Source organism: Pelecanus crispus, chromosome 3 (assembly GCF_030463565.1).
Source record: "Pelecanus crispus isolate bPelCri1 chromosome 3, bPelCri1.pri, whole genome shotgun sequence".
NCBI lineage: Eukaryota > Metazoa > Chordata > Aves > Pelecaniformes > Pelecanidae > Pelecanus > Pelecanus crispus.
In genome coordinates, this window is record NC_134645.1 from 13,813,326 (window position 1) to 13,828,531 (window position 15,206).

Genomic DNA, 15,206 nt, shown 5'->3' on the forward strand with positions numbered 1-15,206 from the left:
TCACAAACGCTATGGAATTTTTGGTGAAATCCTACCAAACTCAGGTGACAGCTGGAGCTGCGCAGCCTGCTCCAAGGATGATGACTGGAGCCGAGAAAGGCAGCACAGCCACGCTCAATTTCAGTCACCACAGCTGCACAGAAGCACGGACACCAGATTTGCTGCTGCTCCCTTGCTGCACCTCAGAAGTGCTGACTGTCCTTCATCATAGCCACAGGCAGGGCCACCCCCGCCAGCACAGCCCTGCCTCCTTACTCAGGTTCTCACTGCTAACCCTGGGTTTAGAGGAACCCCAGTTCCCTAAAGAAACCCAGGGTCCTCTGCTCCATCTTCCAGTGTCTCTGGGTACTGAAAAACAGGTACCAGTACAGCTGTCATGTTAGTCTGCAGGTTTATTGTGGAGTAGGTTTGCCTTAAGAGTACAGAAGAGAAAAAAACTGATCAAATTCCAGAGCAGCAGCATACGTGTGCCTCTCACGGGGCACGCTATAAACCGGGCAGGCAATGCACAACCAATAATGTTCCAAACACAAGTCACAGGCTTTGGGCATTTCTGCTAAATCACTGCAGGGCAACATTTGTGTCGCCCCCCGCTCTCCCATTGCAGCAAAGATGGAATTTAATGGATATTGCTGGAATATTGATCATTGCACCTGGCAGATGAAACACTAATCCCCATCACTGAGCACCATGGGAGTGTCTGGGCAGACACCAAGCACCACAACAGTTAGGACTAGGCATAAAGGCTAGACAATGCTGCAGCATGACAGTGTGCTCAGAATCTGCACTATTTACTCATACACTGAAAAAGCTCCATAAAGGCCTTGTTAACAGGAAACCTGTTTTTTGAAAATCATGGGTTACCCCAGGTGTGACCAAAGTTAATCTTGTAATTTTTCTTAATTCAGGATGCTCTGCTGCGGTTTACACATTGGAAGCACACTGACTTGACAGATTTCATCAGAAGCCCAAACGGGCCTCACTCTCCATTTCAGTGCTTGTTTACTGCCGAAACTGGCCTTTATTTCTGCTAGATATCCCATCGCAGTAGAAAAAGTTTGCTTTTTTCACCTCCACCTACCAGTTTGTTTGTTCACAGTCTAACACTGCTTCCAGTCTTTTGCTGTGATCTGTCAACAAAGTGCCCTACCCTGCAATTCTTGACTACAGAATGAGGACAAACACAGAGTCTGACATACCTATACACAAATAGCTAATCCTGCAGGTGTGTATTTGCTGTAAGAAATTAGCTTAATTCAAGAAAATCATCTCCAGGATCTGGGCTGCTTTAAAACCATACCAATTTCTGTGAAGCAGGTCAGAATTCCTGAGGTCAGCTGTGAGAATCTTTTATCTTAAGAAAGAAAGTTTGAGTGAGCTGCAGAAAGACTAATAACAGCTTTCTTTTGCCTCTCAAACACATTTTCCTAAGGTCCTTCAGAAAGTCAGTCAGAAGACCTTACATCTTCCCTCAAAAAAACCAAAACATGTCTTGAGACATTTTAGGTTATTAATATATATAATATTAAAAAAAATCTTAAAGAACTAAAAAATGCAACAAGTGAAAGTAGCAATCGTCAAGTTATTAATGATTTCTGTTATGTTTTAGAGGTTTCTGCAGATGCTATTAATTTAAAAGATGTCAGTGTTTTGAATAAAAGCTCATATTTAAATTTTTGGGCATCTGGTATCACAACTAGTCAAGCACCAGAGAGTAAGCTTTGCAGAACAATTGTATCGGCGAGAAAAATGAATGCCTGCTAAATATCATAAAGGAATAAAAAGGGCATATGCAAATTTTTAGCCATCTGCAGAGAGAGATGGATTTTAAATTCCATTTCAAAGAAAGCAGAAACTGATCCTTTCACCAAAGACCATTCAACAATAAATGTGAAAAGTGACGAGGTTTGAGAAGACACCGATATTAGTCATTCCCATTTTAGACATTTTTCATCCACATTACATGGCACACAGCTAAAATTACCCAAATGTTAACAGAAGCAGCAGGGTTACTACAGAGAAGTTTTTAATTAAAAATACACATTTTATTTCAATGTGCCAATAAAAAAGTCCCACATTTTCATATCACAGGAAGTTAATTCATACAATAAAAAGAGACCTGTGCTAGTCTATTGGTGTGACTAACTCAGAAGACCCAGATCATGCCAAGTTTTAGTTGATATACTCTTCTATCTACATTCTTACATTTACAAAGACACCACAAAATCCCTTATAATAATGTAAGCAAAATAACTTTCTTCCTAAAAGATTAACTTCGTAACTTTAATCCATTCTTTCAGGACTTGCACTTCTTTGAGGACTTCCTGATGGTGAACGACTGAAAGGAAAAGAATCCACAGTTAACATTTCAGTAGTCATTTGGGATTCACAAATACAGGAAAAAGCAACAGGAGGATACCTAGACTACTCCGGCACCCTTTAAGCACTGTTTTTTAATAAAATAACCAATCACTATTGACAAAGTTAATGGGTTGATGATTTAATGTTAGAGGTAATTTTTTTTTTTTTACTTTCATGTTTTTGCATTTCTCTACTGTTATTTTTATAATACAATTTAAATGTCATCATTGTAAAGTCATCTAAAGGGTACTACTAATAGCAACCTTCATGGAGGCAGGATACTTCTTCACTGCTCTGATACAGCAGCTTGTCAAAACCTGTTATGGTGATCACTCAGCATTTATGAGCATTTGTTCAAGTCCCTTGTGACTGTTTGTGAGGTTAGACTACATACAGACAGGTTTTTAAATGAAGCAAACCTAAGCGTAGAAGTTCTATAGGTATGTTAAAAAAAAAAAAACAAACACACCACCAAAAAAACCCAACTTGCAGGGCAGAAAGATGCCAATGCAAGGGACACATCACAGCAGGTCTACAGCTATTCTTACTAGGATATATCCCCTCCCTGCAAATCCTGAACACCAAAGTTGTAAAAATGAACTACTAAGAATTCAAACTAGGGAAAAAAAATGCTGCTGATTCTGTCACTACACATACACGCACACACACAGAGATCTACCAACTTTCGGGGTGGGGGGGGGGGAATCTGAGCAAGAGCAGTAAAAGTAACAGGCTCAATCTTCCACTCCTGACTGCTATGCCAGTGTACTCCACTCTATCTTCCCCAATCTCCCTGTAGCTTTTAATGAGACTCAAAGCTGATTCCCACGTTTATTCTGTGCTTTAAGCTCACCAGCAGAAAGTCGCTATGCAATAAAACTGTTAGTGAACTGAAATGAACACAGGAGCAGACAAAGGCATGACATAACACTGCTACGTAACAAGTATCCTGAGGAATTATTACCACATATATATTACCATATATAAAGCCACAATCACAACATTATTTCTGTCGAAGAGATCTCAGCAAAATACCTTTCCAGTATTTTCCTACAAGCAGCAGTCAAACTCCTCAGCAGAGATCACTGCAGATACTAAAATGCCAGCTCTACGGAGTCTATGTTATTAGTAGGGAGATCAACATACCTTCTCTTTGGAGATGGTGATCGGGACTTTGACCGACTGTCAAAACAGAATATCATCAATGCAGCTTAAAGGTCAAATGGAACTTTTATACTCAAAAAAATAAGTATCTTAGACAGCAATGGAATTATTACAGGAATCTAGCCAGAAGTTCTTTAAAATGGAAAAGTTTTCAAATCAAGTTTTACTCTGACAGGGAATCTCAATTCATTTAGTGTGGAGATTAATTTTAAGCAACTGTCTTCAGTAGAGAAAAGAGGAAAACAAGTGGTAGTACTGAGGTGATGCTTTGAGAAAAGAAACATCACAGATTACTGCTGTTTTATCAACAGCATTAATAAAGCTGAAGTTATTTATCTGATGGATAGAAAAATTTAACAGAACTGAGCACAAAGACAGAAAAAAATCAGTACTATGCTGGAAACTACAGAGTGTTGATGAAAACAAAGAGACGGGTAAGAAACATATTCTAAATAGCTGCAGAGAAAATGTTATAATCTCAGTCATATCGCAAACAGATTAGCTGGGCACCCATGTTTGGGGGATTTTTTTCTGAAGGACCAGACTGTTAATCATGCAAACCTAATACTGAATCCTAGATACTACTGCAGGCTTTATCTCTGTATTGCTTACCTCTTAGCCGGCGAGCCAGATTTTGATCTGCCATGAGACCTAGACCTACAAGAAAAAAAACACAGCTCAGCAGGGAAGCTGGTAGTGTGCATGCTCCCACATTCGAGACAGCAAGATTCACACTAAAATGTGTAAGAACTGTCATGTCGAACAGACAGAATCCTGCAAGCTTCCAGGGCTTTTCCTGCTAAGTTTCAGAAGAAAGCTTTTTAAATGGATGCTGCACATGTTGCTCTGTACTTTGGTCCCTGGCTGATGACCGGTGTTTGCTGATGCAGGTGGCAGGAATACACAAACAACCCAAATCCTGACCAGTATTTTCATAAAGCTAATAAAAAGCCATGTTCTAAACTTGCAAGTTGTCACTTGAGTGACATCTACCACCACAGTTGAAACTGGCTGCAGGCAGCATGCTCCTACAAATATCATCTTCTCCTCAGTGCACTTTATCTTATATATGCACTTGCTCAAAGTATTTCTTTAAATCTGTCTGAACTTAACCCTTGCAAAGACCGTCAAAAATGTCAGTCTTTGAGATGAGACTGCTGTACCGTAAGAATGCTAATACTGCCTAAATGAGTAACTGAAATTTTTAGGTTCCCAAAGGAAGTGTTCTACTCTCCACATTGAAGGCTTTCCACAGCAACTTCCAGATGTATGCTTTGACGCTGTCAAACCAGCGAACTTATGCAGTCTGTCTTCCTTATGAATCAGGAGCCTGTCTCTGGGTGCTATGCATTCGTTTGATTCTTCTGTAAAGAAACCATCTTTCAATTGCCTCGTGGAAGTTTAACAGTGACTTTATTAGAGTTAATCACCAATATTTTACCACTTCTCTGTACTTGTACATCTGCAATTTCCTCTGCCTCAGTCACTTAATCTCTACTTACAATGAAAGGTGTCACACAACAGTCTAGAAATTTCACTAAAAGCATCCTTTATGCTGCAGAAAACCATCCTGGTACTAAAAAAAGAGAACAATGGTGGTAAAATCAAGATTTTTCTCTTTGAGAGCCTGTTTTCTGGTTGTTTTTTTGTTTGTTTGGGTGGTTTTTTTTTTTGGTAGCTGTTTTCTGCCCATCACTGACAGTGAACAGTGATGAGCCATGATTAAGTCACATTGGAAGAACTGGTATTAAGATTCAACATATTTTAGCAACAGGTAGAGAAAGTGTACCTGATCAGTGAAAGGCATTACTCTACTGCCTCAGGAAATTTCCCTTCTCTTTTTACTAGCTTCTGGACTGTTTGTGTGAGCTTCTGCTCTTAACTAAGCCATCTTCTGGTCTTCATCTCTCCATTCCCTAAAAACTCCTGTCATTGCTTGCTGTTCCACTCTCACAAAATGCCACCCTCACCTTCCAGCACTGAATCTTCCATTTTCAGCTGTAGGCTTTTCTACCTACTCCCTTCAGCTAAAGCTTCCCTTTATTTGTTTGTGTTTCTTCATGGTTCACTTATTACATTATTTATTTCAAAAAGCAGCCATCAAACCAAAACAGTAGGCCCAGGAATGGGCGGGGGCAAGAGCAGTACCATCTCCTTCAGAGCAGAACTCCAATTTACTCTTGTTCTCCTATGACAGCTCGCCGAGGACATCCAATCAACCTACGTCAGCCACACTGCCTGGACAAGGTTGCACAAAGCACAAGGTGCATTCACTTACTATGGAAGGATTAAACCACAACTTAAGAGAACGAATGACATCCTGTGCTTCTTTAAAATTTGATCGTCACTCTTATGGCATGTTTGCTGGTACGAAATAATTCTGACAGGTGTTTATCTTAAATTTAATTCAGCTCCTGCAGACTGACACTTTGTTATTCAACAGAGTTGGAAACAGCTGTAACACTCACAGCACTAGCAAGCCCTTCAAGACTTCCCTGCCTATATGCATTAATGCTTTAACACACTACCGAAAGGGCATCCTGATTTCTCTGACAAATAATGGGAAGAATCCACAAGCTTGTGTGTGCTACACAAAGAAAAAGAAAAAAACTTTTCAGATTAATTCCCAATTTGTTTGCTATGTTAGCTGTTAATGCAACCTGATCAAAACAGTACTTGTGATGACTATTGGGACCTGGATATCAGTGATATGTAAAACAATAGTAAGAGAAAGAACAATCTTCCGCACTGCTTTTTAAAACTACAGACCCCTAAGCTAGTGGAGAGAAAAACAGCTTTTTCTGAAAATGTTAACAGCTGTTAGAAAACGTAAACAGACTTTTAAGCAACTTTTACTAAGTATCTGCAGTCATAGAAGAGATCTTACCTACTTCGGGGCCATGTAACAGATCTGGATCTAGATCTGGATCTTGATCTAGACCTGAAATAAAAAAGTTAAGACAAATTAAAACAAAATCAAAGAAGTCAACTCAACCAGAAGTGATGACAATTACAGCACAACTTATACTAATGTCTACATGTTGAACTTAAAACCTGTATGATCATTAGTTTCAAACATCAAAATTCATCATGCGATATGCAGCTGTGTAAGGTCACAAAACTGATGGTATTACCATCCTGTAAATTCAACTAGGATTATCACAAACTTTCTAAAGCATGCTAAAGTCTGATTTCTAAAGGTCAACACCTTTTGAAGTCTGCTATCCAATACCATTTTGAATCCCTTAGCTAAAATGAAAAACTACAACAAAAAGAAAGCACACAACCTATTAAAAATTACTACTAATTACCTTGATCTCTTCAAGGAACCCGATCGGGACCGGCGGGGAGACACAGACCTAGACCTACGAGGAGAAATGGACCGGGACCTACGATATGAAGCTGACCTGGACCTGCAAAGAAATCAATTAAAGAGTTATACAAGTGTAGCTTTTTCTAAGCAAAAGAAGCAAATAAGAATAAAAGGTAAACATAAGCATACCTCCTACCACGACTCCGACTGCGTGACCGAGAATACCTTCTCCCTCGGGACCGTGAACGGGATCTAGACCGGGACCTGGTTTTAGGTTAGACAAAACAGGTATCAGGAAACAGCTGCAGCAATCAGCGCACCTGAGGCCCTGCTGAAGTCAAAACTCATTTCAGACAACTAAAGAACTAGCATCTGCAGTTGGAAAAATCTCTGGGCCTACTTGTCTTCAGCATTTTACTACCTAGAAAAATGTTAAAAGCTGAATTACATTGCAGAATTACATTAGAATAGAAAACACTGTAATGCGTATTTAAAATAAACCTTGCAAGTTTGCAGGTCGACCCTCTTTGGCCCAAGGTCTAGCAGATCTAGACGATCTAGAAGTATCTATAGCCGATCGCTGCATCTAGGTGTTCTCTTCAATCTAACGACGATCAAACTGACAGCCCAATGAGCCAGGGTGAGGCTTGATTGACGCAAGAAGATTTTTCTAGGTGGGAATGTGGTCAATCTGGTGTTCCTCTTTCTAAACCGGAGGGGGGCCCCAATTGAAAGCCAAATTTACTGTTACGGCGATCACCGTCTCAAATTTTCTGCCCTTAAAGAATAAGGTGAAGCTACGTGTAGATGGCTCGAGGGGATCTGGCCTCTTATGCTGATCACCTCAAGGTCTAGGAGGATCTTAAGTGTCGGATTTGCAAGGCGCCTCAGCATGAAATCTTAAGGCTCGTGACATTCTGAATCAAGGCGACTGACTCAAACGAAGAAACCTGAAAGGTTTTGACCAGGTTGATTATTAAAATATTAACATTTAATAGAAATAGCAACAAATTGTCATATACACCTATACATTTATTCTAGCGTTAAAGTTTAAGAAAACTGGCGTAACATTCTGTTCTTTGCTAACAAGAGCTACACAAAAGTGCACTGGCGAAGCAACCCAGCCACTCTGGCCCCACACGTACCTGCTCCTTCTTCGGCGACTATAGCGGTGACAATCATAAGCATAGTGGCCTTTCTCACCACACTCATAGCATCTATCATTGGGGTCAAAGGGGCGCCGTGCAGGAGGCCTGTCGTAACGGGAGCGACGAGGCATGCCTGTTGACACTTCCACTCTAACCCTGGAGCCACATATCACCCTGCAAGAAATCCGTGATGGCTCCAAGTTAATCGTGACTGTTCATGGCAAAACTACAAGAAAAAGAACCGGAGAGAAAACCCCAATTCTCTCTCTGGTCTTAAACCGGCTGTAGCTCCTGCAAACATTTGAAATGCACACGTACTTCCCATCAAGTCCACGGACAGCATCTTCAGCATCCCTCGGGTCTTCAAACTCCACGAACGCAAACCCCGGCGGGTTCCTCGCGATCCACACAGTTCTCAGGGGCCCGTAGTAGCTGAAGGCTCTCTCCAGCTCGCCTTTGCCCGCGCCCGTGCCCAGGTTGCCCACGTACACCTTGGTCTCTGCTGGGAGCGAAGCCGGTGTCAGCGCCTGAGCAAGAGCGGGCTCACGCGGCGCGCGGAAGCGGTGCCCCCGCCCCGCCCCTCTCGGGCGCCGCCATCTTGTTTGCACGGCCCGCTCCCGCTTTCACCACGAGCAGCGGCACGCGCGGGCGCACCCCCTCCCCCACGGCCGCTGACGCAAAATGGCGGCGGCAGCAACGGCTGCCTCGCCTTCCTTCCCCCTCACCGGCCAACCGCCGGCCGCTCCGCTCCCCGCGGTAATCTCCCCTTCCGCAAACCTCCCTCACCCTCCCCTCCGCGCAGCCTCCCGCCACTCGCGACGCCCCGGGAACTCACCGCCTCCATAGCGGCCGTAACGCGACATCCTAACGGCTCCGCCACCCGCCTCTCCGCGCGCACGCGCCGCCGGCCGCGCCTGCCCCCTGCCCTCCTCTGCCTCCTCCCCCGGGCGGCGCGGGGCTGCGGCGTTGAGGCGGTGCGCATGCGCGCCGGGGGGTGGCGCGCGTCAGGGGGCAGGGCGAGCAGCGGGGTTGCCGGTTGCCACGGCGACGGGGGGGCGCGGCCGACGGGGCCTGAGGGGACCGACGGCCATCGCGGCCTGGAGGGGCCGCCCGGTAACCGCTGCGCCACTGGGGGGAGCTTCCGGCAGCGGCGGGGTCCCGTGGCGAGCGAACGGGACCATGGCGGGAAGCTGCCTCCGGAGCGGAGGCCAGCAGCGCCTTAGAAGCACCGTTCCCCCGGGCCTGTCGCCGCCGTCGGGGTGGAGGGAAGCGCTTCAGGCTCGTGCCGATCCTCCCGAAAGGGCGCTGTAGGCTTGGGAGAGCGGTGCAGCAACACCAACAGAGCCGTTGTCACCAGAAAAGCGGCTTTTGTCTCCCCAATTGCGTATTTACGACTTGATCCGCGCCAGGAGCTTCCACTAGTACAGTTACTTGAGTTGCGGGAGTTGCGCCTCTTTGTGACCGTGATTAAGGTTAAATTTACCCTGGAAGAGCTGTAGTAACTGCCCACGATAGTGACCTGTATCTATTAGATATGGCTTAGATGACAGGCTAAAAAAAATACTTAAGGGCTTCGTGGTTCAGAACAATGAAATAACTACACTGACAACAATGGGGGGGGGGGGGGAAACAGTAGGGACTGAGACTAACAAGAATTAAAACCGAAGATGTTTGGAGTATTTTGCTCAAAAGGGACTTTGAACAAACCGCCGTCCAGTCTGTGATCCAGAAGGGAACCAGTTAGGAAGCTATTTAGACCATAAATAACTAAAATGTGTTACGCATGTAAGCATGTACAAACAAGCCACATTCCTTCTTTCCACCACTTTTCTTTAAAACAGAAGCTAAGATTTCCCATTGTGTTGCTTGCTGTTATAGTGAAAACAATTAGATTTGCTAATACCTGCTTTCTAATAAACTATAACTGGAAGAAAACAGCAGCTGAATACAGTGGCACAAGCCATTCATAAATAATCCCCATAAAACTGTGGAAGTTGAATTGAAACTCCACCAAAAAAAAAAAAAATTACCTCCTTAAGCCTGCAAAATAAGACTATCTCATTTTATGCCCTTGATCTTTTTTCTGTTACACTCACAAAATCATCGTGTGCTTGCTTTCACTTAAATTACTGAAATGATAGCAGCTTGTTTGCTTCATCCATAGGAAGCTTTTCGTTAGTAGCATTAAAATAGAGCAGCTTTCTCGGGGGAGAAACCAAGTTTCTCATCTTCACAGCTGCACAGGAAAGCAACTCAAAACCAGGGAGCAGAAATATTTTTATGGAGCAGATACACACAGCACGCCTCTATACCTATTTATGCACACGATTTGCTTGGAGAGGCTTGAGCCATGATTTTGCATGCTCAAGCCAGCAACCTCCCAGCACTAGCAGAAGCATCGGCAAACCCAACTAAATTGCCTCACTTAAATTAGTGAGGCAGAAGACCCGGTGGATTTAAGTGCTATATAACCCCGCCTCCTTGTTTTGCGATCTGGCCTCATATATATAAACCCGTGTATAATTTATATGCACACCCCTATTTATGAAACACTCCAGATGTGAGCATTTCCCCGCCTCAGAAGTCTCGGATTTCGTGCCTGAAAACCCCCGCACCGTCGCGGGGGAGGGCGTTCAGCTGGAGCAGGAAGTGCATGTCCCGCCGGGGCGCACGCGGGGCCGGACCGGGGCCAGCTCCCAGGCGCCCGCGGCAGGGCCGGGGAGCGAGCGGCAGCCGCCGCCCAGCCGGTGAGCGGGGGTGCGGGCGTAGGGCCGAGCGAGGCGGGGTGCTCCCCTCTGCTGCCCCGCGGAGCGTGGCGGCTGCGCCCACCTCTCTCCAGACCCTTCCGCAGAAGGACACTGGGACGGAGACAAGCGCTTGTGTGGCCCCAAGCTGAGGCAGGTGTGGCTTTGCTGTCATTACCGGTGGCGCAGCTGGTACGGGGAAAAGAGCGGAACAGCACTTGCTGCTCGCCCTGCCGTAGGGGACGGGGATGGAGCCGGGTGGATCACGCTCATCCACAGGCAGCGGACGGGCTTGGGCGCAAGGGATTTGCTAGTACAGAGAGCAAAGGCGGTAAACTTCTTCCCTCAAGGGACAGGTATCCCGAAGGTTCTGTAAGTGGGCAGAACAATAAATGAAATGTTTAATGCAATGGGAAAGTGTTAAGTTAGCAGAACAGTGGTTTTTGAGGCTTCATTGTGTGCCTTTAAAAACAAGTGAACTGGGTGGGAAATTACACAACTGCAGCAATATGCAAACCACTTGTGTGAATGTTTGCTTTTAAAAAAACACAAATTGCGCTGAAGACAAATGGAGGATCTTTACTTGGAGGCAAACTCAATTCCGATGTGAAGGGCAAAGCAAAAGGATTGATTCCTTCTGCTAATTGCTCTATTTTCTAGGTTCTGGATGTGGGAAATATGAATGACTGGCAGAGGAAAAGCCCTCTAGACTGGGAAACATATGTGAACAAAATGGTGAAAGTTGTTGCAATTGAGAAACATGAATATGAAGGATGGGTCTTAACAGTTGATCCGGTTTCTGCCAGGTAAGTACCAAAGCTTTTCTTTCTGTAAAGCTAAGAGAAAACAAGTTTTTCAGGAAGAGAAAAGATCCCAAGACTGAAGCAAACTTATTTGGAGCAAAAACTGCATGTTGGGGCTGTGTCCTGTTTTTTTAATTGGAAAGGCCTAGGAGAAAGCAGTATTGTAGTTGATGAGGCCGGTTCATCTAAATCCACTTCAAAGGATTCAAAGGACTGATAAGTTTGGGGAATGGATAATATCTGGATTCATGCTGACTTTATTGTGGACCTTAGGTTAGTACTTTAAATGATATCCACCTATTTAGGACTACTTTTAATAATATACCAAGTCTGCTTCACAAAGAGAGCAGGAATGCAGGAATGTTTTTAATGCTTTAGGTGTTGAAACCCTTATCCTCTATCCAGAGTTCTCACATCGACGCCCTGCTTTCCCCTCTAGCTGGACACACATGAGGGTGTAGTAGCTGCTTTGGAGAGGAAGCAGGGAAAATCAGCAAGGGCATTGGACACAAAGTGGTACCACAGGTCTCTAGTATCTCAAGTGAGTAACTTTAAAATAGGTTTTGAAAGGCAAAATGCACCAGGGAATAAGGCGGAAATTTGGGTCCTTGCTGCCAGAGCTTTTTCATACCTTTTTGCTTGACCCACATGAGCACAAGATGGAGGCTAGAAACTAAAACATCCATGTGTTTCAGAAGAATTGGTTGTTGCTTTAACTCTGGAGTAGCTCTGATACTCTAATCTTCTCTTGGAGTTGCTTATAACTTTGGTAGGAAAAGTGCATGCAGCTGTGAGTGATTCTGGGGATGGCCCAGGCTAAAACCAAGGCATATTTCATTGTACATTTCCCAAAAAGTCATTACTTCCGCTAGTGGTGGCAACAGTAGATTAGCAAAGTCCTGGCATCAAATTGTGGAATTTTTCTTCCCACAAGAGGAATAAAATGGTTTCTGATCCTCTTTTTTGATATATGGGGAAGACATCCTAGAAATATAACGAGCTGCCTTCCTACCTGTATTTTAGGACTTCTGGGATGTAAGTGCCCTTGGGAAAAGATCAGGCTGCTACAATATGAGCCTGAACTTGCTGTGGTGTGTTCCCATTGTCAATCTTAAGCTATAGTTTTCAGTTAAGAAACTAACAACACTCACTTAAAAAAAATATTCTTTTAGTAATGATCAATAATTAAATATAATTATTTGTCATTAAAAGGTTCTGATGTTGTTAGCTGCCACCATTGCCTTCAACATTCAAAGTGCTGAATGTATGAAGGTATCATTGTTTCTGAACATCAGCAAGGTTGGGAATGCTGCACACAAATATTTAGATTCCCAGCCCTGATTTTTTTGCTTTTTTAAAGTAACTGTCGTGGTTTAGCCCCAGCCAGCAACTAAGCACCATGCAGCCGCTCGCTCACTCCCCCTGCCCCAATGGGATGGGGGAGAGAACTGGAGGAGTAAGAGTGAGAAAAACTCCTGGGTTGAGATAAGAACAGTTTAATAATTGAAATAAAGTAAAATGGTAATGATAATAATAACAATACAATAATGATAATAATAATATACAAAGCAAGTGATGCACAATGCAATTGCTCACCACCCGCTGACCGATACCCAGACGGTTCCCAAGCAGCGATCGCTGCACCTCGGCCAACCCCCCCAGTTTATATACTGAGCATGACATCATATGGTATGGAATAGCCCTTTGGGCAGTTTGGATCAACTATTCTGGCTGTGCCCCCTCCCAGTTTCTTGTGCACCTGGCAGAGCATGGGAAGCTGAGAAGTCCTTGACTAGCATAAGCAGTACTTAGCAACAACTAAAAACATCAGTGTGTTATCAGCATTATTCTCATACTAAATCCAAAACATAGCACTGTGCCAGCTACTAGGAAGAAAATTAACTCTGTCCCAGCCGAAACCAGGACAGTAACGTTCTGCTTGATTGTATCTAGACTAGTTTCAAACTCAAGGCCAGAAGTTACCCACAAAGCCATGTATTTTCAGTATTTTAAGGGTATAGCAGCATTCTTTTCAAGAAAAATGCTAGGTACTCAATATTGGCTAAATACATCTGGGTTATGCTGATGCTAATGAGCACTCATCTCCAAGAATCTTGGCCTGTGTTTCTCAGTCTTCAGTTAAGTACAGTGACTCATACATCCTTCTTTCCTTGGCAGTATTGTTCTTGCAACATTCTTGGAGAATGAAAAAGTGTCCGTATCAGTGGTCTTGGGCCATGCTGTCCAGGAGGTTGAAATACTGAAAGAAGGGGACGATGACATGAAGCAACGGCTTTCTTGCATATTTGCACCTGAAGAAAGCAAAGCCTACAGCCCAGAGGAACTGGAAAAGAGGAAGAACGACTTGAAGACTTGGCTAGAAACAAACCACATCCCCGTAACAGAGCAAGGTGAATCAGGAAGAACGCTATGCGTGGCGGGGGTATTAACTATTGACCCACCATATGGCCCAGAAGAGTGCAGCAGCTCCAATGAGATTATTCTGTCTCGGGTTCAAGGCTTGATACAGGGCTATCTTGAAAAAACAACAGTGATGCCTGCTGTTTAAAGCAGTTCTCTTTAGGAATGGGTGTACCCGCCCTATTTTAGGAACTGTCCTGGGTATCAATATCCACTATTTGCAAAAATGCTGGGTTTAAGTACTTCTGTCTGATTTTTGTCTGTTAAGAAAGGGATAAAACAAGCAGTATAAACTAAAAGCACAAAGCATTTTCCACGCGCTATTTTTTATTAAAAGGAAGCCATTGGATAATGATGATAGTAAATTGATAATCAGTTTACTATGTAAGTTTTAAGCTGATACATCAGTTTAATAAGTATTTTTTTGTAACAGTATTGTGAAAGATGATATATGATAAACTGTTTTCCTCTGCCTTTAAAATTAATTTAATCAATTGTCTAGTGGTGTAGGCATGGTTATTTGAACTGCTTACCAGGATTTTTCTTTTTTTCCCAAGAAAGAGAATTGTGACAATTGGACTTCCCAAACCAGATGAAAAACTTGTTCAGAAAGCTTTTTTGGTTTTTTTCCCACACTGTTCTCCAGTTTAGAAGATGAGTTATAATGTAGGTCCAAGTTTGTAAAATTATTAGGGAAAGTTAGCAGGCAAGTAGTGGGTTTTAAAAACATTTGCTATCTATATTTGTTTTTTCAGAGCAGCAGTGATTGGAAAACCTTTGTTCCTTAGAAAGAGAATTTCTTGCAATTCACTAAGTTTGTGTTTCTTAATGCTTTGTTTCTAGCTTATGGCAACACACAATGCATGTGATTGTTCCTGAGACTATTAATCCAGATAGGAGCCTTTGGAACCCTCATTTATCTCTTAGTGTATTGATTTGTTCTGTCTTATTATGAGATAGCACCAAAACACGTTAGTGTGCTCAAATGCATTTGAAAGTCTGTCTAACCCTTGTTAATAAAAGGCCCTCCTCATTCTTGCTGTGGCTTATTTAAAATTACTTTGGATTGGTCAGGTTTATGCTGATTTTTCATAAAAAACTCTACTGCACATATGCTCCCGTGTGTCTCTCCCTGAAAAGGCTCCGGGGCACCCAAGGGTGGTTGGGATGTATTCAGCTAGCATCAGGTTTAAGAACAGCTTGAGAATGCCTCCTTACAAGGAAGGTAACGCCTCCTACCTTCTCCCCAGGG

At 43.5% G+C, this 15,206-nt stretch overlaps 2 protein-coding genes across 6 annotated transcripts; one reads left to right on the forward strand and one right to left on the reverse strand.

Annotated features, from left to right (window-relative positions):
• Positions 1-2,028: 2,028 nt before the first annotated feature.
• On the reverse strand, positions 2,029-8,850 carry SRSF7 (serine and arginine rich splicing factor 7). 5 transcript variants are annotated; one of them, XM_075708539.1, is made up of 9 exons: positions 8,822-8,850; positions 8,305-8,485; positions 7,984-8,160; positions 7,028-7,102; positions 6,837-6,938; positions 6,413-6,466; positions 4,138-4,182; positions 3,508-3,543; positions 2,029-2,338 (listed from the first exon to the last, which is right to left on the reverse strand). In XM_075708539.1, exons 1-9 carry the CDS (start codon positions 8,847-8,849, stop codon positions 2,284-2,286), a joined length of 753 nt encoding a protein of 250 aa, XP_075564654.1. In that variant the 5' UTR covers position 8,850; the 3' UTR covers positions 2,029-2,283. The 5 variants fall into 5 exon arrangements, with proteins under 5 accessions (XP_075564654.1, XP_075564653.1, XP_075564655.1 ...); XM_075708538.1 differs by having other exon boundaries at positions 8,305-8,488; positions 8,822-8,849; XM_075708540.1 differs by lacking the exon at positions 4,138-4,182.
• Positions 8,851-10,866: 2,016 nt separating this feature from the next.
• On the forward strand, positions 10,867-14,989 carry GEMIN6 (gem nuclear organelle associated protein 6). Its single transcript, XM_009484856.2, has 3 exons — positions 10,867-10,887; positions 11,391-11,536; positions 13,712-14,989. The coding sequence occupies exons 2-3, from the start codon at positions 11,409-11,411 to the stop codon at positions 14,100-14,102; spliced, it is 519 nt and encodes a 172-aa protein (XP_009483131.1). The 5' UTR covers positions 10,867-10,887; positions 11,391-11,408; the 3' UTR covers positions 14,103-14,989.
• The last annotated feature ends 217 nt before the right edge of the window (positions 14,990-15,206 follow it).